General features: G+C 43.2%; 1 protein-coding gene across 2 annotated transcripts in view; it reads right to left on the reverse strand.

Moving 5' to 3' along the window:
- CLIC5 (chloride intracellular channel 5) overlaps positions 1 to 26,190 on the reverse strand; it is a 157,986-nt gene that overhangs the window by 90,846 nt on the left and 40,950 nt on the right. Inside the window, exon 1 of one of the 2 annotated variants that reach the window (XM_082730723.1) lies at positions 9,221 to 9,639. The exons of the other annotated variant lie outside the window; for it this stretch is intronic. Coding sequence (XP_082586849.1) covers positions 9,221 to 9,283 — 63 coding nt within the window. The 5' untranslated portion in view covers positions 9,284 to 9,639. Of the gene's footprint in view, positions 1 to 9,220; positions 9,640 to 26,190 lie in introns of those variants that run through there. 2 annotated transcript variants of the gene reach the window in all.

Genomic DNA, 26,190 nt, shown 5'->3' on the forward strand with positions numbered 1-26,190 from the left:
TCCAGCCTGATACTCGTTGCTTTCCTCCTCACCATAGAATAACGATGATCAGAAGAGGAAAACACCAACTTAAGGTCCGTAGGGGTTGATACAGCGGGTAGGGTAACCAGCACCAAATTTCTACACACACAGCCATGGGGGGCCCAAGACACACCGCGAAGACCTCCTATTTCGATCTCCTCAGACGCAACATGGGCAGGCACACCAGCTGCAAACAACAAAGTACTTTCTTCTCCCTTAAAATATAATTGCCCCACAAGCCAGTGGTATGCATGCAATCGTCGACATTGTAAATAAGTGTCCAAATCTCTTGACCTGCCCTCAGAAGTGCCTCATGATCGGACCCCAACTTATATTTGTCACCTTCCCGCTTCTCTTCACACTCTGTCACAGCCACACTGATCTCAGTCCTTCCGGGACACCTGGTATCTCCTGCCTCTGAGCGATTGTTCCCATAGTTCCCTTCATTCAAGACATTACATATATTTCCCTCAGTCTCTGCATCTTCATTAGCTTTGCCAGATTCTCTTGTGCCTCATTCCTCCCCAACAAATGGGCATTTCCTGAGCACAGTCCTTATCTCCTCATTTCTTCGTGCTCCCTCCTCCTCTTCCAGGAACTTATTCCTTCAACTGCAGCTCTGAGCAGAACTTCAAACCCACACCCCTCGCCCTGGCCTTCCCATCATTATGAGTGTGGCTTTTCCAGCATTCTGGTGGACATCTGCCCTTGACTGACCTGCCATCATCTCAAACAAAACACTTGTAACACCGGAAGATTATTCGCATTAACAACTACTCTTTTTTTTAAATATATTTTATTTATTTATTTATTTATTTGGCAGAGATCACAAGTAGGCAGAGAGGCAGGCAGAGAGAGGGAGAAGCAGGCTCCCTGCTGAGCAGAGAGCCCAATGAGGGGCTCAATCCCAGGACCCTGAGATCATGACCTGAGCCGAAGGCAGAGGCTTAACCCACTGAGCCACCCAGGTGCCCATCAACTACTCTTGTCCTCTTTGTCCTATCATAGATTCATAGGGTTTCAGGTTAAAATGAACCTGAAAAAGGTTAAGCTCAAGCCCACTTAGTTTATCTGCACTCAGTTCAATCACAACACCTTAGATAATCATGGTCAAGCCCATCCATGGTGTCGATAAAATCAGGGAAGAGACTCACCAAATATGGAACATATTCACCATGGGAGGTGAATTTACCATGATACCACTGAATCCTAAGTGTCAACATCCCTCTTCACATATCCACACCTTTTTCTTTCAAAGCCTGTGCCCTATTTTGTACTCACATCACTGTCCCACAGCATATCCCTCCTTTTAGCCCTACTTCGAGCTCATGAGGACCACCTCACAAGGAACACTCGAGAATCCTCTTCATGACCTCTTCCTCAAGGTTTTCCTTCTGACATGGTCACGGCGAGAGCAACAGCAAACACAGAGCAGCTCACATTTTACTCACTTCTCTTCCTGAAAGCCATACAGCCATGAATCCTAAAAGGTTAGACTGTGAATTTTATCTGCTAAGAGGAGTTCAGACTAAATGACTTCTAAGAGGGTTCTCCAAGGAAAAAAACTCTATGATTTCTTTTAACCCCATTTTACAAAAAGGAAATTTGCTTTTAAAGACAGTCACACACCCAAAACTGTGGCCGTGCCAGAATTGGGAGTTTGGGGCTTCTTGCTTCAAGTTCATGAGTCTGTGCACCCCATCAGGCAATGCCGCATATGAACCTTTCCAAAGAGGAACTAAATCTAGGTCCCACCTGTGTAGAAACTTTTGTTTTTTTCCTATTTACCTATGATGGACCCAAAACCATTTACTTGCCATTCACAACCCTTCCCATTATTGGGTTGTTTTTTGTTTTTGTTTTCCTATCTTCTTTCCAGCTGCCTCTCTCCATAGGCTGTTCTCTCCGGCTAACCTTAGCTACCCCCTGGGTCCTGAACAGCCTTACCTCATATTGTTGCTGAATCTGAATCTGATATGGTTGCCACTCTCTGAATCCTAATCATTTTTCCAAGCACAACTCAGGTCCCACCTCCCCTCAAAGTACACTTGGAAACATCCTTCAGGCCATATGGGTCCCTGTACCTACACCCCTCACTTCATCTCCTGTCACTCATGAGGCACTGATGATTGCTTGAAGCTCTATCCTTAGCTGCAAGCTCATGGACTGTGGGCAACCTCCCTTCCTTGCTCTCCAGGCCCCCTCATCACTTTCCACAGATGATGGCTTCACAAACGTGGTTGGTAATTGGTTGATTGGTCGATTGACTAACTGTTTTCAAACCCTTAACACTCAAAGTTCTTTATCTTACTAATACCTCCTTCTTGCCTAACTTCTAAAAGTACTCGTCTCTCCAATGCCCTCACACAATATTACAAAGGAATAAAAGCAAGTTATGAAAGAAAGGTGCAATGCATTCCTTTCCTCCCCTTTTTTGGTTTACTTGTGGTCAATTCGGATGATTCATGCTAAGAAGTTTCTTGCCTCAGCCTTGCCCACCCAAAGAAATGCATGTTCCAAGGAAGGGCTGGATTTCATGCTGCCCTTTGGATGTCCCACTGTTTGTTTAGCTCTATTTACCCACGCTCGAGGCTAGTGGTTCTCAGTCTTTGATGAATCCCAGAACCACTCAGGGGTGGCTTCATGAGGAAACAGGCACCCAGGCCTTACCCAAATCCTCCTAAGTATGAAAATCTGGAGAAAGAGCATGAACAAGCCCATGTAAAGAAGTTATGCAGTGACTTTTTCACACCCCAGAGCTGAGCACCATTGGCCTAGCCACTGTTCCCCATGAGTGCTACACCAAATGTAATTAAAAGAACCTTCTCACGTTAGAAGAGAGTGCTTCTAGAAGCTAGAAGGATTTCTTTTTCCTAGGAAGGATTCATTTAACACTTGACAACAGGCTATCTATAGTCTTTATCCTTCAAGAACTTCACATCTCGGGACTAAGATACCCCTTGACCACATATATGTGTTTCCAACATAGATTACACTCAGGGAGCTGGCAGACAAATTGCCCAGTACTTGGAGTGCTCCCTCAGAATGCAAGCAGAGTCAGATCTAGGATGCCCTGGGTAGAGAGAACCTTCTTATCACTGACCCACATCTTCTGGAAAGCCATGTTTACCCACTTTGCTCCTTCGCTATTTCTAGTCCTCCAGCCCTGATGACAAAGACCAATGAGGATGTCTCCCATACGACAGTTTTTGAAAATACCAGCTATTGAGAGTCTGTTATGCTCTCAGCAAGACAATCCCGTGGCTATGCAGAGCTAGAAGTTTGCAGGGAGGAATGGGTCCTCCTGAAACCAAAGGATGTGGACTCTAGAGCCTTCTTTCTCATCTACGGGCTGGAGTTATAGACATCTTCCAGTGAAGCCCGGCCCAGAGCCCAGTGACAGGAAAAGGAAGGAAGCCACCGAAATAACAAGGTCAGGGCCAATGTAGCCCCCCAGCGGTTTGAGGCCTCCTGGCCCTGCCCCCAGAGCTATGTGAGGGCTCCCTGGGATGAGAGAGGAGAGAGGAGAAAAACCAACAGGAGAAATTAACGTCCCTGGAGCTTGCAGAGCCCAACCACTGGCCAGGGACCTGCACCTCGCCTGCAGCCAGGCCAACCACATCATTCAGTCAGTGACCTCTGTGGGCCTCCAGCTCCCAGAGAAGCAGCTCCGCACACACAGTCAGAGCCAGTGATGGTCACACGGGGCTCCTGCTCGGAGACGAGTCTGAGTCCTGTCCCAGTGACAAGGCAGGCACAGACAGGTTTGAGCCTGTGACTTCTCGGACACGCCAAGGAAGTGCAGTTCATGGTCTTGGCTTCTCCCTAAGGAGGCTATACTGGGCCTGCCGAAGAAGTTACATTTTTGCCGCAGATTCATACTTAACTTATTCTAGTACTCACACCAACACCTCAAAACGTGTCCCACCATCATCAGCACAGCACTGGTAAGAAAATTGGTAGAGAGCCACGGCAGCCTGTTCCAGCCCGCCCAGCTGGAAACCCACAGCCTGCTCCCTAAAGTGGGCCCTCTCCCACCATGCCTCCTGCTGCCACTAAAAGGGGCCCAGCACGTGGCAACAGAAAAGGAATCCAGATGAGAAGGTGTTTGCCAGATGGTCTAAATGGATGGAGTCTTTGCCCTGGCTGGAGAAAGGCAAGCTGGGAAAGCAAGAACTCTGGGCAGGGAGGCAGGAGCTGAGCACGCTAACAGCAGGCTTCAACATCTGTAAACCCACTGCCCCTGCCACCAGACCTGAGGCATGCAGGAGAAGTCACACTCACAGACATGGCACGACGGGTGAACTTGTGTATTGGTTCCTGACCCCAACCCAAACCCGGACTCATGAAAAAGAAAAACAGTTGCTTAATGTACTGAAGGGAACAGCAAAACCTAATGCTCCCACATTTAGGTGAGATGTCCAAGGGAACCAGGCAGCCAGCGGGCAGTGGGGATCTGAGAGGGAATGCCACAAGATTTGATCTTGTCTGTTCTGGAAGTCAGATGACTATACAATGGGTCACCACGACTTGACATGTGCTCTGCACCACTGTCAGAGCTTTCCAGATCACTCAATAAATAAAACAGCTAGTCATTTCCACCCAACAATCAGCAGGACTCCGTTTTATTTCCCCCAAGCTGAATTGATAGTTATTTAACTAGACCGACCCCATGCACAGATGGTTCTGGAGTCCTGTGGATAGGGCTTCATAGTCCGTCAGCATCTGTCAACTGAGCACAGATAGGGTACAAGCTCTGTATCAACAACACTCCTGATCATGATGCCCTGAAGCTGTTAGAAATTTTGGGCACTAATTCCCTCTAGGACGGCTACCTATTTTAGCCGTGGCAGACACTGCCTGCGGTCAGACTTGCCTCTGATCATGACTCAGTGGCTCTCTAACCGAACTGCACCCTGGAGTCACCTGGGTGGGGGTAAGAAATCTGGTTCTGGGTCTCCTTCCCCCACCCCAAGGGATTTTCCTGTAATTGATCAAGAAGTAGCAGTCATCAGGAGTTCTTAAACCTTAAACCTCCCCCAAACAATCTAAATATGTAGCCAAAGTTGAGAACCACTGGTTTCTATTGAAATTCACACCCCTGGCAGCAAGAGATATTTGCAACAACTTTGGTGGTGTTCTACTTCTTGGGTCGGAGGATGGGACTGGCTGTCCAGGAGTCAACACAGATGGGCGGTTGATCTAACCTACTCAGCACATCCTGTATTTGTTTTTCCAAATCACTTTCTGTTTTGCTTTTACTTCCTTGCTCTTTCTTCTTTCTATAAACTACATTGGCTGCCACTGTCAACTGTCGAACCTGTTGTCTTCCCCCTTACAATCAAAGTCCAAGCTGTACATGATCCCATTTATTTATTCTTGAAATAGCCTTGCAAGTGAGGAAGGAGGCAGGCTTTTGTTCCCTAGGGCAAATCGGGGGCCTGCAGATCAGGAAAGGTTTTATCTGCCATGGAATTCACATTGTTATTTTACTCATGTGTTTATACCAATTTTCATTTACAAAGTACTTTCACCTACTTGCTCCTCTGGAATCCTCACAACATGTCCGTGGAGACAGTATTCCCATAATTAGGGTGGCCACACATCCTGATTTGCCTGGGAACAATTCTTGGTGACACCTGCTATCCCAGCCTAATTATTCATAGCACCCCTTTTCACTCTCAAACCGAATGTCGTCGTCTGAGCCATAAAATATATGATCGCCATCATATAATTGTGGTTATTTATAACCATATAACCATCCTCTTGTTTTCAAGAGGAGGGTACTGAGGCTCATAGAACTTAAGTAATGTGTTCAGTCATGAGTTAATTAGAAGCGGGGACAAGACCCAAACTCATGTCCTGTGTCTCCAAGCCTCTGTCCCATCCATGGAGCCTCTATGAAATATTATATCAGAGCTGAGTTACTCAAGACTTTCTCATTGGTGATGAAGAAACTAAAAATGTCACTACTAGCATTCCCTGGAAGGAGGGAAGAGCACAGCGGGCAGTGTTCTACGACAGTAGAATGGTTTAGTGAGGTATCAATGAACTTCCCAATTCAGCCAAAGAAGGTATAAGGCCTGACATACGGGTCTTTGGAAAAGAAAGAGGAAGAAATTCGGAGTCCAAACAGGAACATTTGAGGAATGGATCTGAACATTATTTACAGCGTACTTCTGAGCACAGGTGTTGTTCAACCATCGAACGGGCAGAATCATCCTTCTTACTTCCCTAGGTTGTGACATGGGGCAGACTGTGACTCACTGAACATCAGACAGCAGGAGCTCTCACGAACTCCCTGTGACTTGCATTTATATGTTTCCTTCATTTTTCGCAGAAGTGAACCAAGGCTAATACACAGGGAACAAGGTAAGGTATTTGAATGTGTTTCAGAATTCTAAAATGCTGCCATTTATTATTATTATTGTTATTATTATTATTATTATTGTTGTTATTATTATTATTATCAAGAGCACCAGCAGTAGTAGTCATAGTAGTTAACAGACGCTGATAAGCAGGTGATGTGGGATAGAATTGTGTATCCCTGAAACTCCCTGAGTGACCCAGGTTTTGAACGACATGCCCAGCATACCAGCTGGGTAGAGAGGAGGTCCCCTGAAGGAGGTGTTGAAAATGACACATCCCACTCTGGGTGGGGTCCCACCCGGCCAAGAGGCTTCCTAGAAACCAACCCACCCTGCTCAGCAGAAGATGCCTCAGGCCCCAGATGCCTTCAACAGGAAGGCCTTTCTCATGGGAATCACACAGCTAAGAGAAATGTCCAACTTTGGGAGGACCTGATTCTGTAGATCAGGCCCTTGTTTCCCTAAAATAAAACCATTCATAACCTGGGTGGGATCTTTACTTCACAACATTTTCAGCCTATGTGAGTCCCTGGAAATGGTAACTGCAACCCAGAGCGTCAAACAAGAGGGGGGAAAAAATCAAGAGCTTTCCTATCAGCTTTTTGTCCCACAGTCAATCCAGTTTTTGAGTTAATCATGAAGGCCTGCCTGGCCATGGATCTCTTTCCTTTAAGACAAAACAACAACATGGGCATTTTATTTATTTATTTATTTTAATTTATTTGTCAGAGAGAGAGCGAGAGAGAGTGAGCACAGGCAGATAGAGTGGAAGGCAGAGTCAGAGGGAGAAGCAGGCTCCCCGCGGAGCTAGGAGCCGGATGCGGGACTCGATCCCAGGACGCTGGGATCATGACCTGAGCCGAAGGCAGCTGCTTAACCAACTGAGCCACCCAGGCGTCCCCAACATGGGCATTTTAGAATTCTTTTAGGGGTCCTGGGGGCTATGCAGTGAGCTTTTTATATAAATGGAGAAAACCTTCAAAGCTGTCAACGAGGTTCCAAAGGTGCAGGCAGAATCGGTCTCAGTGCCTGGTAGTGGGGCAAAGGGCTCCTTTGGCTCTAAAGAGTCAATTTGTGTTTCAAATAGCTTTCAGGAACTTGACACTATGAAACTACCTGCTCCCAGGAAATCTGAGAAAGTCCTAGAATAGCTTTCTTCAAGGAGAGCAGGGAAACTCATCACTTTGTTAAAGCTCTCCCGGCTGGTTCCCTAGACCACAGACCTGGACACCAAGGTCCAGAGCCCCCATTTCTGGCCCTCGGTCCAATGCTGCCAAACTTGCAAGAGGACATGACCTCTCTCATCACCCAGGTCTGCCAAAGGACCTGGTAATCCTGCCTAGAAGGGTCGCAAAAACCAAACGAGACAAAGGCCACCTTTGAGGGGAGAGAAATAGCCTTCGCAAAGCAAATGTCACTAAATGACAGGTGTGATTTCTATGGATAATTTTGAAAAATAAACCAAAGGACGTAACACCTGGCTGAAGAAAATATAACAGACCTTTGTGGTAGGCTGGGCCAAGTGGGACAGACCACTTAAAAAGTTACAACCTGAGGGGTTTATTTTTTTAGGCACCGAAAGATACCAAAACCAGAAGGTGGTTATCAAGGTTTCTGTAGGTCTTACACTTTTTTGTGACAATTTCTTTGTTTAATCAGCTTGGAATTCAGGGTAATTTACCCCCAAATAACATCTTTCCCACTCCAGGGAATACATATGCCTTTTAAGTGCACCCCAGGAGACCTCTAAAAGGTATCAAGGACTCCCCCCTTCTCAGTTACCTGGGCATTTCAGGAAAACTGCAGTGAAAGGGTATTTTCCCCATTTGAGAAAAGTCCTGGAGCTCAGGCAGCCAGCGGACTCCCCTCCCCCCAAGTCCTGGCGAGGCTTTCTGCACTGCCCAGAAGGCAACTCTCCTGCCGCCTCAGGTTTCCCAGCCTCTGCAGTGTGTCGGCCACAGCGAGGACTGATCAAATGTTTCTTTCTTACAATACACCACCGGGCGGCCCCGGGAAACGCTGCCTCGCCCGCATCCATCCCTTTCCCTCCTACGGGTTGCAAACGAAGTGCAGCAGTGTTGAGGGAAGATTGTTTCACCCAGGGAGCAAGGCGACTTAACTTGGTTTGTTCCCTGTGCTCCTCCATCCCCTTCCGCCCCAAGTCCACCTGGGTTTCCCCCACTGCCCAACCCTTAGCATTTCCTGATACTACCCCGCGGAATCATGATTATGACAATAGTAATAATGTGGGCGAAAGGAGTGTTTGTTTTCTGCTTTGCAGGTCACAAAGCAAGAAACACCTTAGTTTCCTTCTGCTTTTCTTTGAAGTAGCTCTGAGCCGAAGAGAGAAAAGACCTTTGAAGAGATGTTATTTTTATTTTGTCAGAGAGAATTATATCCGTAAGGTTTCCTTTTCTTCCCGTCCCTCTCTTACCTCCCTGTGCCCTGCAATTTTAGAAGAAAGGTTCAGTGGTCCAGCCATGCGTCTGCCACCCCCTTATACCTCAAGATACCCTTCAAGACTCGCCAAAATCGCACCGGGCAGGGCTCAGGACTGATCCACTGGCCCTGCAGCTGGTTTGACAAACTGCGGGCCAACAAGAAGACTGGCGGCCACCTGCCGAATTGCGCCTGACTCCCCGACATCCCGGAGCCCGAAGCGAGGCTGTCCCGCTTGCAGGAAGGACACCCAAGGGAGCCCTAGGGCCGAGATGTCCTCCCTGGGGAGAGTCCAGTGTCCCAGCTCTGTCTGCGCTGGCACGTGAGCCCGCGCCGCAAGGAGCCCGACTGCTGGAGCGACAGGTGCAGCGAGCGCCTGGATGCCAACCTACCTTCACGAAGAGTTCGATCTCGGGGTCCCTGTCGTCCCCGTTAGCTGTCGCCGAGTCCGTCATGCCTTCGGCGCCCGGGGCCAGCGTCCCGGGCCGAGGAGGCGCCACCTCTGCGGCGCCTGGGCCAGCCCTCTGCGCTCCTGCTCTGCGGGGCCCTTCTTGAGAGCGGCGCTTATTATTATTATTATTATTGTTGTTGTTTTCAAATCTATTTCCCAAGCCGGGAACAGCAGTGTCTGAGAGATCAGTCTTCGGAGAGATCACATGCAAAGGAGGGAAGCCAGAGGGGACAGGAGGCAAGGGGGAAAGGTGGATTCAGGGATGGCAGCAGGTCCCCCGAGCAACAAGTGCTGGGCTGCAGGGAGGTGTCACAGGATCCGCGCTTGTCAGCGATCCCCGCGTCGCCGCCAACGCGCCCAAAATAGCCGGAGGCCGCGGGGCGGGGTCAGCCCGGGCGGGGCGGGGGGGGAGGGGCACCCCGGCAGCGCGGCCCCTGTCCTGGCCCTGGCTCTGGCCCCCGCTCCGCCCCACCACCCCAGCCCAGCAGCGCCCAGGCGCGGCCCAGTCGGACTGCCACTGCCACCGATTCAGGGGGACCTTCTGGGAAAGGTACGGGGAGGGAGAAGGAGTCCAGGGGAAGAGGAAAAGAGGAGAGAAAAGATGGCTTTAAGTCTTAGGTTTCATTAATGATGCTTTAGCACCCTTCACTCCCCAGTTACTCCAAAACTAGCGTTCCCCCCAGGAAAGCCCCTTCTTGACTTAGGGATGCTCAGAGTGGGGAGGAGCTTGGGGAGAGGACAGAGAAGGAGAGGATTCCCCCCACCCACCCCATACAAGCCATCCACGTGCTGGGCAAATGGAGTAGGGCACCGGGGTGGGGATGGGCCGGGCTGGTGTGTGAGGTAGAGGGCTGAGCCCAACTGGCCAGATGCGTCCAAAGCCCAGGACCTGTGTCTTTCTCATCTTCTGGGCTTGTTTTTCCCTCCCTTTCTTTCTCTGTTCTTTTCTTTCCTTCCCTTGCTTTCCTATTCTTACTTCTGTTCCCTGTTTTGCAGTGAAGTATGATACACATGTAGGAAAACGCAGGTAAATGCTCAGTTCAATGAACTGAAGCCACGCATGGAGCCCCAGACAAAGAAATAAAATGTTAGCTAGGAAGCTTTTCCTGTCTCTTCTCTTCCTTTCCTGCCCTTCCACACCACCCCCTCCATCCCTGTAACCATTATCCTGACCTGTAACAACGCAGGTTAGTTTTGCCTGGAATCTTACAGTAAAGGCTGTAAATACTCCTTGATGTCTGGCTTCCTTTGCTCACCATGACATTTGTGAGATTCGTTGATTCTGTTGTGTGTAGTTGTAAATCATCCCTTTTCATGGCCACATTTATGTATCCATTTTTCAGGTGATGGACATATGCATAGTTTCCAGTTAACCACTACTGTAGATACTGCTGTTAAGAGCATTCTATCAAGCATCCTTGGGTAATACAAGGACACTTCTCTGTTGGGCATATACTTATAAGTGGAATTTTTAAGTCATAGAGTATGAGAATATTCTTCTTGAATCAACAATGCTAGACGGTTTTCCAGAGCAGTTGTACCAATTTGCATTTCCACCTTTCACTTCGTTTAAAAATAGGTACTAAATCTTTGGCATCTGAAATCTGGTCAGTTTTGGTTTGTTTTCTCTGCCTTCTCTTTGCTTGTCCTGTTTGTGTTCTGGCTTGCCTTGCTCACAGATATGTATGTATTTCACAGCTTTGTAAGAAAAAATTTAATCACTTAATAATAAAAACAGGTAATAGTTCTTAGTATGTACCAGACAAAAATGCTCAGCACTGTACACCTTTACTTGTTGAGTCTTTACAAATAAGGTTATTATCCCAGTGTTCAAGGTGGGGAAACAGAGGCTTAAAATATTTCAATAACTTGTCCCTGGACATCCAGCTAGAAAATGGTGGATTTGAACACAGAAAGAGTGAGCCTGTTCTTTCAACTACTCTACTAACTGCCTCTTTCCAACTTAGCACACACTGGGTAAGTCACTTTGAAGAAACAAAGACACTGTCCTGGTCTGAATGGAGATTAAGATCCATTTCCGGGTAACTGTCACACGGAAGGAAGACGAAGCTTATCACATGAGTTGGGCAGATGGAGGAGCTCTATCAGTCAGCATGGAGGCAGACCCTTCAACACAGCTGGAGTGGGTAGAGGGCAAGCAGAAAGCACTTTGACTGAACCTTCCTGACTGGTCGGACATCTGACAGATGGAGAAGATGGCGTGGTATCCCGACCACCCTTTATGGCAGGCTGTTTCCCCATAAAGTCCAAGTACAAATGCTTCCTTCTCACTGAACACTCAACAAGTCCAAGTTTGCAACCCTCACAGTACACTACGGCTCAGTCTAGATGAGGTTTCATTGCCCTCTCCTCCTCCTTGGTTTTCAGCTTACATCACCAAAGCCTTTAGAGAAACAGTCACCTTCCCAGCTGTACCTTCTGAGCCAATGACTGCATACTCTGGGAAGGCAAGGGCACAGAGGGAGACTGATACCTTCACTGCATGCCCCATAGACTCATCACTTCCCTGCTCGGACTCTGGACACTATTTGCAATAGTAACTCTGGCAGAGGTAAATAAAATTATATGCATAAAATGCCTTTGAGGGTGATTTATTTTTAGATGAAAGATGCTTTACATGTGTGATCATTTTCTTGGCTATGATCTAAACAGTGTCTGTTATGACCTCCACTCTCCTTAATTCCACATCTAGCAGAGCCAGCCTCTCTTTCATCTTCTCCAGATCTCTACTGCTTATTGGAAAATGGACCAGTTCTCTTTTAATTTCTAGATAATACCTTCCATTTAGACATCCCTCCAGATAACTGGTAGTTTTGCTATTATAAACATTCATATTGCAAAACAACAGAACAAAAAGTCAGCTTTAGTGACAAAACATTTTTGTCCATGTTTCTAGTTTTTGAATTTGCATTCTGCTTTAGTTCAGGATAACATATCTTTATTTTATACCCTTTAATGTCAAATTATTATTGGTTAGAGTCAATTATGGCTTTGTCCTGAGAAAAACACATCCTTGGTCATAGACTGTACTTCTAATAATCATAGTTTCACGAAGTTGGTGCAAGTGTTGGGTAAATATTTACCTTCAAAGGACTTCAAAAACACCTTCAGTGCTCTCTGGGGCTGCACATAGACTAAAGTTGGAAAAATACAGAGAAGATTGGCATGGCTCCAGTGAAAGGATGATGTGCGAGTCTGTGTACCACCCATACTTTTGTATGATTGTTGAAAGCAAAAAATTATAACGTGTCTTGTGGGCTTTTCAATATATTTGGTTTCAATGAGATGTAAACTGATTTATATAATGGTAAGGTTTCTATACTTCACTTGAAGTGGCCAACTATGAACTCTAAGAAGATTGATAAAATTTAGATATGTGTGTTGTAACCACCCTGAAAGCAACAACTAGAAAAGTTAAACAGAGAGATATAGTGAAAAGGCAATAGATATATTAAAATGTAATGGGAAGAAATCTTCAAATAATATAATAAGTTTGACGGGAAAAAAAAGAGCAAACACAAAATGTATTGTAAAATGGCACATTTTCCTCCTCTAGCCTTCTCCCTACTCATTCATTCTCTCTCTCTCTTTCTCTTTCTCAAATAAATAAATTAACAAAAAATCTAAAAAAAAAAAAGATATGACAACTCTAAATACGTACCTAATACCAGAGCTAAATATGTACCAAATACATCTAAATACATACCAAATATATGAAGCAAAGCTGACAGAACTCAGAGTAGGAAGAGTCAAATCACAATTGTAGTTCGAGGCTACAAAATTTTCTCTTAGTAATTGATAGCACAAATAGACGACAACAACAACAACAAATCAGCAGGAATATAGAAGATCTAAACCATACTATCAGCAGTTTGGCCTAATGAACTTTTATGGAGTATCCCATCTAAATAACAACAGAAAACACACTATTTTTACCCACATATGGAATATGCACCAAAGTGAACCATATTCTGGGTCACAAAGTAAACATGTTTCAAAGAGTCAAACTCTGCTCATAATAGAATCAATTACATTAATAAAAAATGTTTCTGGAAAACCTCTAGGTATTTGGAAATTAAGCAATTCACTTTCAGAAATTCATTGGTCAATAAAGAAGTCTCAAGGATAATTAGAAAACATTTTGACCTGAATGTAAATGAGCATACAATGTATCAAAATTTGTGGGATGAAACTAAAGTAGCCCTTGAAAGAAATTTATGTTTGAAATAATTCAGTTTAGAAGGAAATTCAGGTCTCAAATCTAAGTTTGTACCTTAAGAAACCAGCAAAACCTAAAGCAAGGAGGAAAAAAATAAATATAAGGGGGGGAAAAAATGAAACTGAAACAAGACAAACCAACAGAGAAAATCAATGAAACCAAAAGCTAATTCTTGTAAAGGATTGATAAAGCTAATAAATGTCCAGCTAGATTTGCAAAAAGAGAAAGAGAGAAGCTATATATTATCAGTATGGGTATGAAAGATGGGATACCACTACCAGAGTCATAAAAGGATAATAAAGGAAAGATATAGACAACTCTCTGCACATAAATTGGAGACTTCTATAGAACCAAATCTTCAGAGAAACAAACTAAAAAAACTCATTCAAGAAGGAGGAGAAAAGTCCCATATACACTAAAGAAATTAAATTCATAGTTGAAAATCTTCTCCCTGCCAAAAAACCTCCAAGCCCAGATGTCTTCATTAATGAATTCAACCAAACCTTTAAGAAAGAAATACCAATTTTATAAATCTCTTCCAGAAATAAGAAGAGGAGGCAACAAAGAATGTGTATCCAGAGTTTGTAAACAATTTTTACATGTCAAAAATAAGAAAACAAACAACCCAATTAAAAATTAGCCAAAAGAATCTGAACGTTTTACCATAGATGACATACCAATGATAAATCAGCACATGAAAAGATGATCGACATCATTATTGAGTAGAGAAATACAAATAAAATGATACAATATACCCATTAGAATGGTGAAAATAATACACACACGATAATCCCATGGGGTAGCAAGAAGGCAGAGCAGCGGGAACTACCTCCCATACATTATCAGTGAGAATGCGGAACTATCCGGCACTCTGACGAAACAATTTGGTAATTCCATGTAGAGTCAAATACAAGCTACCCATAAGACACACTTGTCACCTCCCAGGTGGTATCCTAGAGCAATGAAAACTTAGGTCCTCCCAAAAACCTGTCCATGAATGTTCATAGCAGCATAATTCAAAACGGACGCAAACAAGAAACCACCGAAATGTCCCTCAGTAGCTAAAGGAAGAAAAGAATTGTGGTACATCCGTACAACGATAGAGCACTTAGCAATAAATAAGAATGAACACATACAAAATGGACCAATCTCAGCTGCACTATACTAAGTGACTGGAGGAGATTATGCTGAGTGAAAGAAGTCAAGCAAAGACAGTCAATCATAATATGGTTTTTGGGTGAAGCATGGTGAATGCTTTACCAAACCCCAGTGTTCATTCAATGCTTCACTGGTGAAGCATGAGGAATAGCATGGAGGACATTAGGAGAAGGAAGGGGAAAATGAAGCAGGGGGCAGGGAGGAATCTGAGGGGGAGACGAACCATGAGAGACTGTGGACTCTGAGAAACAAACTGAGGGTTTTGGAGGGCAGGGGGTGGGGGATGGGTGAGCCCAGTGATGGGTATTAAGGAGGGCACGTATTGCATGGAGCACTGGGTGTTATGCCCAAATAATAAATCTTGGGACACTACATCAAAAACTAATGAGGTACTGTATGGGGACTAACATAACATAATAAAAATTAATAAAAAATTAAAAATAAAATAAAATAAAATTTGAGTCGCATAAAAATAAAAGATTGCATAACGAATGGTTCCAGTTATATGACATTCTAGAAAGGCAAAATTATAGCGACAGAGAGCACATCAGTGGCTGCCAGCTGTTGGGACTGCGGGGAGAGGGGGACCTACAAGGGGGTAACATGAGGGAATTTTTCAGGTGATCAAACTATTCTGTATCCTGTTTTTGGTGATGGTTATAGAGGTTTCTGCATGATTAAAACATACAGAACGCTATACCAAAATGAGAATTTTCTGTAAATAAGTTTTTCAAATGATCAAGATTCTTAAACACTTCAAAAAAAAAAAAATGTAAAGCTGCTAGTTTTTTTTTTGTTGTTTTTTTTTTTTTGGTATATCCCCTTTCCACACCTTCTTTGTTTCAGATCCTTAGTATCAGATCTTATCTTACCCTGGACTTCAGATACATAAAACAAGTCTCTGTTCCATGAGACCTAGTGTTCCCAATTATAGTCAATAAAGTAAAACAAGCCTTCACTGAAATAAAAAAATAAAACAACAAAATAAGCACATTTAGACCAAGAGAGAGAGTGTGTGTATGATAAATGGACATTTATTATGAAATAATGATGATCCTTGTAGGGAGTTGTTGTTTCGTTTTTCTTTTTTTTTAAGAAATATCTCACCCAGTACCAGAATATAAGCCCATCATCAGCTACAAGCTCCAATTTTTATATGCCTAGTGATATTTAGTTGAACCCACTGACTTTGTCCAGGGTGGTGGCTTTTTATGAGAATCAGATTGTGCCTTTCTGACATTCTTTATAAAGGATCTCCTGGAACATCTCAAGGGTTTAAGGTTCAAGCTGAAGGGACCATCTGGGTTTGATGACAGCTGCAGAAACCCCAGTTACACGGTATCTCTGGGGGAGGACCAGGTGGGTATAGACAAGGCGGCGAGTCGTGGAGCAATTACACCCACATGAAGTCTCAGGTGGGCCTGTGAGGAGAGTTAGGGTGGGTTGCTAGTTCCATCTATTCCTTTATAAATGAATGTGCCCTTACACATGCCGAACTTGACCAGTAACCTTGGTCCCTACAGCAGTCTGCCTACAGTCTCCCAGGGAGGGGACTGGGAACACGCTGGACTGAAGCCAAGTGTCCTTGTCAACAACCGGTGCTCACCCACTGATTCACTCATTACGCATTCTCTCCACCAGTGTTTTGGGGGCAGACTGCTCATGCTCATTCTAGAACCCTCCGAGAACAGGCTGTGCCTATTGCCTCCTGCTGACGAGCAATCTTTGCTCCTGTGTTATGCCTTCATGGATTGCCTTCTGTCTTTTCCACAAGATCAAGAACTCCTTGGGGGCAGGAATCCAGTGTCATGGGTCTTCCATATGACCTTCAGAACATAATGGTTCCCTGCTATAGACTTGTGAACAACCACCACCAAAAAACAAAAACAAACCAACAAACAAAAAAAACCACTTGTCAACAAACTGTTAATAATCCAAGTACAGCTGGAAAAATAATTGTTGTTGGAATGAATTAACAAGTATCAGGCAGCTCTTTTATTCCCAGGGTCCTCCACGACTAAGGATTCAGCCCTTATTTTACTCAAAGGCTGACATCAGTGAAATGGATATTAGAGTGTGGGGTTTGTATAAAGATTCTAATTTTGAAGTAAAATAATATAAAAGTTAACATTACTAGGGGTCCGCCATGTGCCAGGGACTCTAAATCATTCTTAAGCTTGCTTCATCTCTATTATAACCCCCACGACAGGTGCTATCAGTCCCATTTCACAAATGAGGAAGCAAAGACTTAAGAAGGTTTAGGAACTTGCCCAAGATCACACGCATCATTATAAACAACACAGCCGGTATTCTAACCCAAGGTCTCTCCACCACAGAAGCCTGTCTTATTAACCCCCATGCTTTCCAGTGTGTGAGAAGGACAATGCAGTTGGAGAAGGCTGGGATGATGAAAGAGACTTAGAAATTGCTTCTTGAGTTGGAATCAGTGAATGACTCATCTTGGATAAGGAACAGGTGGAACTGGGGATTCTGGAACCCTCCTTCACTCTGCTTAACCTCAGAGACACCAGAGACAGAGCTGAAAAAAGAAGCAGGCACAAAAATGTGGCACATGAAAAAGAAACAAATACCTCGCCCCTAGAGAAAGGAAAGCCACGGGAGACAAGAGGCCAGAGCAAAGTGATCTGAGGTCATGTTCTATTGCAGTACCATGAATTTTTGGCAGGATTTACTGCTCTGGTAATTGGCTCACTTAATGGCAAAGTTCATACTTTAGTCACAGCAAGATCACATTAAAATACAACTATTACACAAATATAATTTTTAAAGCCTTGGACAGGATCCAAGATAAACACATGTGTAACAAAATTCAAAAAAACTTTTTGACCCACATAACTTTTATGCACACATCTAATTTTCTTTTGGTCAACAGGCCCATCTTGCCAACTGACCAGAGATAGCCCTTAGTAACTCAAAAAAAGGCATGGTATTCCAGAGGCCCCCAGTCCGGGGGGTGAGGGGGGGAGAAAGATAAGGAATGTTGGGGAGGGGGAGTCAGCTTGTCCATGGGTGGGAGCAGAATACAAAATGAGTTGAAGGAAGTGGGCAAACATCAGTGACCAAGCAAATTAGAATTCTGAAAGCAAAAGCGAATAGCTGTTACGATTGACAACCAAAACCCATTTGCTTTTTGTTAAAGGACCGCGTATTACCCTGGGAATCTACACCTGCTTCATTCGCAGCCCATTGGGTTCCAGCGGACTTTCAGGGGTGGGCAGGTGACTGGCATGGGCCAATGGGAACACAGAATCCCTGGGAGCACAGTGATTGGTTCAAAATGGACACATGATCAACTGGGACCCTATGTTCCATTTTTAAAATGAAAAACAAGGCACGTCGTCCAGTAGACTGGTGAAGCAAGCTGCTTAGTGCAAGTTCGTGACATTCTCATTTAAAATCTAGTTGGCAAAGAATCAGTTTTTAAAACTGGATTTATGGGCTCCAGGTGGCAAAGTTAGTTAATGCTGTTCCTTGTAACTCTTAGAAGATAGACTGTGAATCCTCACTATGATGTGATAAAAAAAAAAAAAAAAAAAAGATCAGCCTTTGCTCAGATTTGGGCCTTCTGTCAGAAGTGTGCTTAAGGGACAATTTTCCTTCTGCTGGGCTTGCAGAGAAACTGCAGGATGGTCCCAGGGCTGCCTGCTCTGTCTTGTCCCCTCTAAGACAGAACATAATCAGAAAGTAAAGCCAGTAGAGAGAAAACAAGGGCTAAGAGATGGAGAAAGGAAGCCCAAGTTCTGATTATTGTTTGAGTGACTAGATCGCTTGGTACCTAAAAATTGATATCCCTAGGTCAGTTTCCTATCCTGATGGTCAGTAAAATCCCTTTTTGGCTCAAACCGTCTTGAGGTGGGTTTTTTGGTTTTTTGTTTTTTGGGTTTTTATTTTAAAGATTTTATTTATTTATCTGACAGATACAGTGAGAAAGGGGACATAAGCAGGGGGAGTGGGAGAGGGAGAAGCAGGCTTTCCATGGAGCAGGGGTCAGGATGTGGGATTTGATCCCAGGACCCTGGAATCATGACTGGAGCAGAAGGCAGAGGTTTAACTGACTGAGCCACTCAGGTGCCCCTTGAGGTGGGTTTTTTAATGTTTGCAACTGGAGATTTATATCCACAACAGTTAGAACCTGCAGAGACTAAAGAGGGTTATGGGTGAGAGATGCTCCACATAACCAAATAAGATCTCAGGGTTATCATAAGGTAGACATGAGTCAACAGCATAGTTAAGCACTTTAAAAAGGAGGCCCCATTGTTGTGAGATTGAGCCATCAGGCTCCGTGCGGGGTGTGGAGCCAGCTTAAGATTCTCTCTCTATCCCTCTCCCCCTTACCCCCCAAAAAACAACAAAAACTCCTCACACTTCTATAACATCCTATGTAAAACTCTACCATTGTGCTTTTACATTGAAATTATTTGTTTATGAATCTGTTGTCTTCTAGAACTAAGACCTTCAAGGACAGAAGACATCTCAGCCCTCCATTAATCACTTCTTGGACTGTAATCATCACTTCACATACCTACAACTCCAACCAATCTAGCTTTTTGAAAGCAGGGCTGGTATTTCTTTTCTTTTTTTTTTTAATTTTTAATTTTTAATTTTTTTATAAACATATAATATATTTTTATCCCCAGGGGTACAGGTCTGTGAATCGCCAGGTTTACACACTTCACAGCACTCACCAAAGCACATACCCTCCCCAATGTCCATAACCCTACCCCTCTTCTCCCACCCCCCCTCCCCCCAGCAATCCTCAGTTTGTTTTGTGAGATTAAGAGTCACTTATGGTTTGTCTAGGGCTGGTGTTTCTTATGTATGTTTCCTTGTGCCCAGCACACAGTCAGGCCTGTGGTCTATGTGTAGATCTATCTGTCCATATTCACTCATTTGCTTGGTAAATAACTTATTAGGATTTTGTTTTAGTCCCATCACTGTGCTTTGCTAAATATAACCTGTTGCTCCAGTTCTTAAGGTTTACATACTAAATAATATAAGCAGTGCTTTTTAATAATTGCTTGCTCTAATCTCTTGATTGTGGAAAATGACTCCCTTGCTCCTCCCCCTTTCTGCGGCCCATGACTCTTAGCTGTTTATCAATAGATGCCATAAAGAAAGTAGGAAAACACGGTGTGTGAGAACACAAAAGTGAGCCTTGACTCCTAGGTATAAGGTATGAACAGTTAGTTTGCAGGATCACAGGGACTAATAAATACATGAAAAAGCATACCACTTAGCTACAAAACAAATTGCACCAATGGAAGATTTCTCACTTATTTAATTGGTAAAGATGTGTAAAGATTCATGAAAAAAATTGTGAGTAAATATGCAATATGATTAGGGACTGTACATTGGTATGACCTTTCAGAGGTCAATTATTTATCAAATTTGAACACATATTTGGGTCATATGAAGACCCAACAGGCCCACTGATAAGAAATTCTTAAGGAAACAACGGGTATATGTTCAATGGTGTTTATTGCATCATTGTTTGAAATAAGAAAAAACTAGAAGCATATTAAATGTCTACGCAAAGATTGGGTAGGTTTGGTGAATCCATATAATGAAGGATATAACAAAAAGAAAATATGTCAGGATACATTGTTAAGTGAAAAAGAAAACAAATTATAGCAAAGTGCATGAACTTATTTCATTTTTTGTAAAAAATATATAATTTTGTATTATATATTGTCTGGAAGACTACACACAAAATGTAGAGAATGGTTATTTCACAATAGTGGGATTAGGAGAAGAACATTTCAGTTTTTACTTTTTACAACTTTTACACATCATCTGATTTTTTTTCCCCCCAACATAAAGTGTCTTTTCCAGTTAAGTTGTAAGGAAAGGCTCAGACAAGTCAGCTAGAACGTGTGCAGCCCTCTTAGAGCTCCCTGGGGCTCTGTGAAGTCAACCACGTTTGTCTTCATGAAGCCAATTCCCTCCTCTTCAGACCTGTCCTTGGATTCAGAACCTTCATCCTTTCCCAAAGTCTCACACTAATAGATCTTACCTTCCCCTTGTCCCTTCAATAAACACGTACTGAGACCCTCCTGCTGCTGTTGTCCTCACATCTGTCCACAGAGAGGACCTTAGTGACTCAGGCTGTAGTCATATCTGCATTTTAAAAGGGCATCAAGGGAGAAAGCAGTTGATAACACAAAGGCCAGCATTCCATAATGGGCTGGGGCCAAAGGAGTTTCCTAGAACAGTCTGAACCAGAATCACTGAGGAAGCTTCTAAAAATGCATCTCTCTGGGCCCTTCCCACAAACTGAATCTGAGGGTGGGGCTACATGAAAGCTCCAGTTTTGATAAGCTCCTTCGTGATCCCTCGTGCCCTTTGAGCTCCATCACCATGGACACAGAGGGAAAGAAGAGGGGAGAGTCTGAGGGCCAGACACTTTCTGGCAGCTCTCCACAGCTTTTGTACCTTTATTCTACACACACACAGGAAGACCCACCTTGTTGTTCTTGACAATAGCAGCTGAGGAAATGCTTAAGTTTGGGTTCTGAAAGCTCCCAAGGACCCCAAATAGAGAAGGAAGATGAGATACCAAAGGGAGGGAGACTAGCATCGCTTTGTAAAATGAAATTTCTACCCATAGATGGATTTCTCTGTAGATTTCTCTCCATCTGGGAAGAGTCTTTCCTACTTTGCCCTTCCTGTACTAACTGACACTGCAACCAGTAGACTGAACCCCACCAATGTAACTATTTATAAGAATGAAGTTAAAAAACAAAAACAAATAAACAAACAAACAAAAACCATCGTCCAGTCCTTAAATGACATCTGAAGAGCCAGTTTGAAGAGTAAGCAGAACACATGGCCATAAAATGCTATAGTAATACAAGGGGTTATGAATTTTAAAGGTTGACATGGGCATGTTTGAGGAAGACTTAGGGTAGGATCTTAGAACTCTTACTCACCACTTGCTAAGAGGAAAGAAACCAATCAGCAAAGATACCATTTGAGATAATGCCTGAGTAGCTTCTCCCTGTTACTGGAAAAGTCTGGATCTTAATTTACCGGAAGCTCAAATTTGCCCTTGGGGGACCCTTCCTGTGTTCTATGGAATCAATGATTCCGAACTTGGCTGCATGTGGGGGCCATCGAAATGTCACTCCTATCTGCCGTCACCATAGATCTTGGTGGCGCTGGACTGGGCTGCATCCTGGGCACTGGGATTGTTTGTAAACTGCTCGGCCAGTTCTTTTTTTTTTTTTTTTTTTTTAAGATTTTATTTATTTATTTGTCAGAGAGAGAGAGCGAGAGTGAGCACAGGTAGACAGAGTAGAGTGGCAGGCAGAGACAGAGAGAGAAGCAGGCTCCCTGCCGAGCAAGGAGCAGGATGTGGGACTTGATCCCAGGAAGCTGGGATCATGACTTGAGCCAAAGGCAGCTGCTTAACCAACTGAGCCGCCCAGGTGTCCCTGCTCAGCCAGTTCTAACGTGCAGCCAAAATTGAGAGTGTTGCTTGTTTGAGAACCTTCTTAATCCCATGCACGGAAGGCAAGACTTACCCTCCAGAAAGACCAGAGCTGGGAAATAATCCTGACTCTGGTGCTTCTAGCTGAGACATATAACACATTGTCTAAGTATATAAGGGTGGTGGCAGCCCATGCTTTGGACATTTTGCATCACATCTTCAAAACCCACCCCTGTTTCCTGCTTTCACTAGACAGCACCCCGCGAGCTTGACACAAGCTAACATCCCACGCCAAGGAATGCACTCTCAAGTTTCTGTCTCAGACCTTCTCAAAGCAAAAGCAGCCCCAAGATGATGGAGGACAGAACAGGCATTCAGGGCTCAACCTGACTTGTGGGCATTAAAGGAGAGAGTGGCTACTAAATTTGGGGGACCTGGATCACAACCTCTGTGTGGTATTGAGCAAACTACTAACTTCTTAATGTAAACTACTGTCTTCAGCGTTCAATGATATAATGGGAAATAACTTGATTCAAAATAGGTGCTCAACACATTGAACGTTTTTCCCCATGTCATCTTACTCCATCCCAAATAACCCTGTAAAGTAATTAAGATAAGATGATATGACCATCATCTCGTGGTGGGGGGGAAAGTGCAGATCTAGAAAGTTTAAGTGACAAATCTTGAGTTTCTATCAGTATCAATGGCAAAAGCAGGCCCGGAACTCAGGTGTCTTGGCTCCAAATAGCCACTTCCTTTTCCCTATTTTATATTGTGCCGTGACCTTTGCCTCAAAAGACAGCAGGAATTTTCAAGTCTTTGACTAATATTAGAAGAAGAAGAAAGAGCTAATGAAGCAGAAAATGTTTCCCTTTACGCAAAAGGCACTCGGACTAAGGACAAGTATAGCTGTGTTTTTCAGAATGTATTGTTTACATAAATGTGTTATTTAATGGCTGCCCAACAATCGTCCCATGCTTCAGTTTGTTTTCAGTGACCTTACTGCCTCAGTTCCCCTGTCAATGCCTCCAAGTCCTTTGGATTTGTTTGCCTCTGGATATTGAGTCTCTTCAAATTGTGTTTGAAAGCTCTCGCACAGACTTGTACATGACACACCCACCCTACCCTCTCGCTTTGGCCTTCTGGACAGAAGTCACTGGTCATTCTGCATATGTAGTCAAGTTACTCTGAGAGTCGTTTGTTTGACTGGGGCACCAGCAGACCCGGTGGCCATGTCAGAGCCAGAGTCCGTGTGCAATAAAGCTTCCCCACTCATGGCCTCGCCCTTGTCCTCCTTGTGTGTTCCAATGCTCAAGTCCTTCCTACCTTGCCAGGGAGTCTCTTCTGACGCTTTTGGCCACCAGTGATTTATTCCTTCTGAAACTCCAGGTCACTTTTATTGTTTCATTTGGCACTTATCTATCTTTTGGCAATTTATTTATTTTTATCTTTGTTGTTTCATCTTAAGCTGTGTTCTATTATTAGCTTTCCTTTCCGTTTGTAAATCTTGTCTCCCCAACCACACTGCCATGTCTTTGAGGTTAGGGACAATGTCTTATACTTTTTTTCATTTGTTTTCAGAGCACACGCAGTGCTAGAATCACGCTCAGGAAGTATTTGTTGGATAAATAAATGGGTGTTGAACAAATTCAGTGGCTTTGCAGAATATCAAGTATTTTATTAGTGGACTCCCAAGAGTCCAGGGTTTATAAAACTTATGTGTTTGGAGGTATAACAGTTGTGATAGCTCGTTTTGGAAATAACATGGAAAGTCTTAGTCTTGGGAATGCTCGTCTTCCAAATTCTCTGCCATCTCCTTACTCCTAAATTACACATAAGACAATAATTGAGGTCTCCATAGTATATTCTGTAAAAGCTGAAAAAAAAAAAACTGATTTTAAGATTCATCCAGAACAAGCAGGGGAAAAAAATGTAAAAAAAAAAAAAGAATTATTTTCCATCCTTAGTTTAATGACTCTTATTTAACCTCAGCTCTTAACATGCATAAAATTTTTTTATTGAAATATAATTGACATATAATATTATGTAGCTTTCAGGTATATTGTATAATGATGCTATATTGGTATATCTTGCAAAGTTCTTAATATTTTTTTCAGGTGCTACATTTTATCTCTTTTGCTTCCTTCATGAATAGTCAAGGAATTTCCTCCATATAAGAAGGTCATGACCGCCGTTCTGGTTGGCAACTATTAATTACTTCCTCCTCTACTCACAACAGTGTTAAGGAGTTCTTTTGCAAATGGATATCAAAAACTTGATTTGGTTCAAAGATCAAAAACACAATCTTTTGGTCACAGTTTATCCACTGAATGACATAGTCTGCAAGCTTAAAAGAACAAATTACTTCAGTTGAGTTATTGGACAAAAAGCTGTGAGTGTGGACATGCAGACTGTATTCAGTAAGAAATAGACCAAAGCACGAATCAGCGAATGGATCATCTCTGGACATCAGAGGAAGTCCTTGCTTTGCTGAGCAATGTTGCCCATCCTGGGTGTGTACTAGGAACATGGTTATAGCGGCGTCACTGAAAGCACAGGGAACCTAAAACTGGAGAGTCACGAAAAGGACTGGTATTTGGTTGCAAATTCACCAAAACGCAGATCATGAGTGGGTAGAAGACAAATTGTACTGAGAAGATTATGCCAGTGATCGTGAGCCCCAGAGTTAGAGGCTGAGACCTGGGCCTTCAGACCAAGCCCAGGACATATTATACTGATAGGGTTCACTCATTAATATTAATTTTTTGTTTTGTTTTGTTTTGTTTTCAAATTTGACAAAGCTCATTGACCCAGCCTCACAAGTACCTGTTCTATGATAGCAAACATGCTAATTCTGGAGCTAAGGGGACCTAGGAACAAACCTGACCAAATCTTTTCTTTCCCCCCTTTTACATTCATAGACTAAAGAAAAACTGGAGAAATGACATTTTATCTACAGTTAGTGGATTGCATGGCTCGATATTTGTTGAATAAATGAATGAATTTTGGACTCAACTGCTTCTGCTGTGTCTGCAAAATCTAATCTTCAGACTTAAGGACCCTACCTTTCAGAGAGATGCTGTAGATCCAGGGAGGTCTTCAAACCCCAGGTTCCCATTAGTACCTGGGGGCAGTGCTCTATCTCTGGGAGAAAGGAGGCAAACAAAGCCAGCATTGGGATGACTTCTCAGAGGACATTCTCTGGGATAATTTTTCCAGTTTACACCCCAGTCTTGACTTACTCTTTGCCAAAGTCAGCCCATAGGAACCCCAGACAATAAGAAAGGAGAGAAAAATGAGAAAAGGAAGTTTAGTGGCATAAAAAATCACACTTCGTGTGATAGTTTTTTAGAAACGTAGCCATAGTAGACTAATCCAAATTTAGTTTACATTCATGGTATCCATGTGCCAAGGGACTTTCTCCTTCCAGATAGGCTCATCTGGGAGCCCTGCCTTTCTGAAACATTTTGGCTCTGAAGAAACTGTCATTGATTTTACTAATTTGGATGTTGTTTTTCAAGTGACAGAGAAAATTATCATAATACTTGAACTATTTATCTTAAATTTTGCACTTAGAGCAAAAGCTGATGTGTTGGAAATGATAAATTCAATAAAATTATTTGTATCCTGATTCTTAGGTGATGAATTACTTCATAATGCAGTAAAATCTATGTATTCTTGTGATAAAAATACCATTAAGTGCTTAGATAATAATTTAGCTCTAAATAAGAAATAATTTTGAGAGGAAAAAATAATACTGTGAATAATGGGAAATTAAATATTATAAATGAAAAGCCAAATAATCTTAAAGTAACAAAATTCTTTGTTCATATGATAACAATTAAAGTCTCCACAGTTTATTTTATAAAATATGAAACACTGATTTGAACATTTCTCCAGAAGAACAAGCAGGAAAATATACCAAAATAATTTTTTGAGTTTATCTTTGTGTTGGTGTAAGAGAATGGTCGAGTTTTATTCTTCTACATAGAGTTTTCCCAGCACCATTTATTGAAGAGACTGTCTTTTTTCCACTGTATATTTTTTCCTGTTTTGTCAAAGA

This window comes from Mustela nivalis (assembly GCF_964662115.1).
Source record: "Mustela nivalis genome assembly, chromosome: 5".
Taxonomy (NCBI): domain Eukaryota; kingdom Metazoa; phylum Chordata; class Mammalia; order Carnivora; family Mustelidae; genus Mustela; species Mustela nivalis.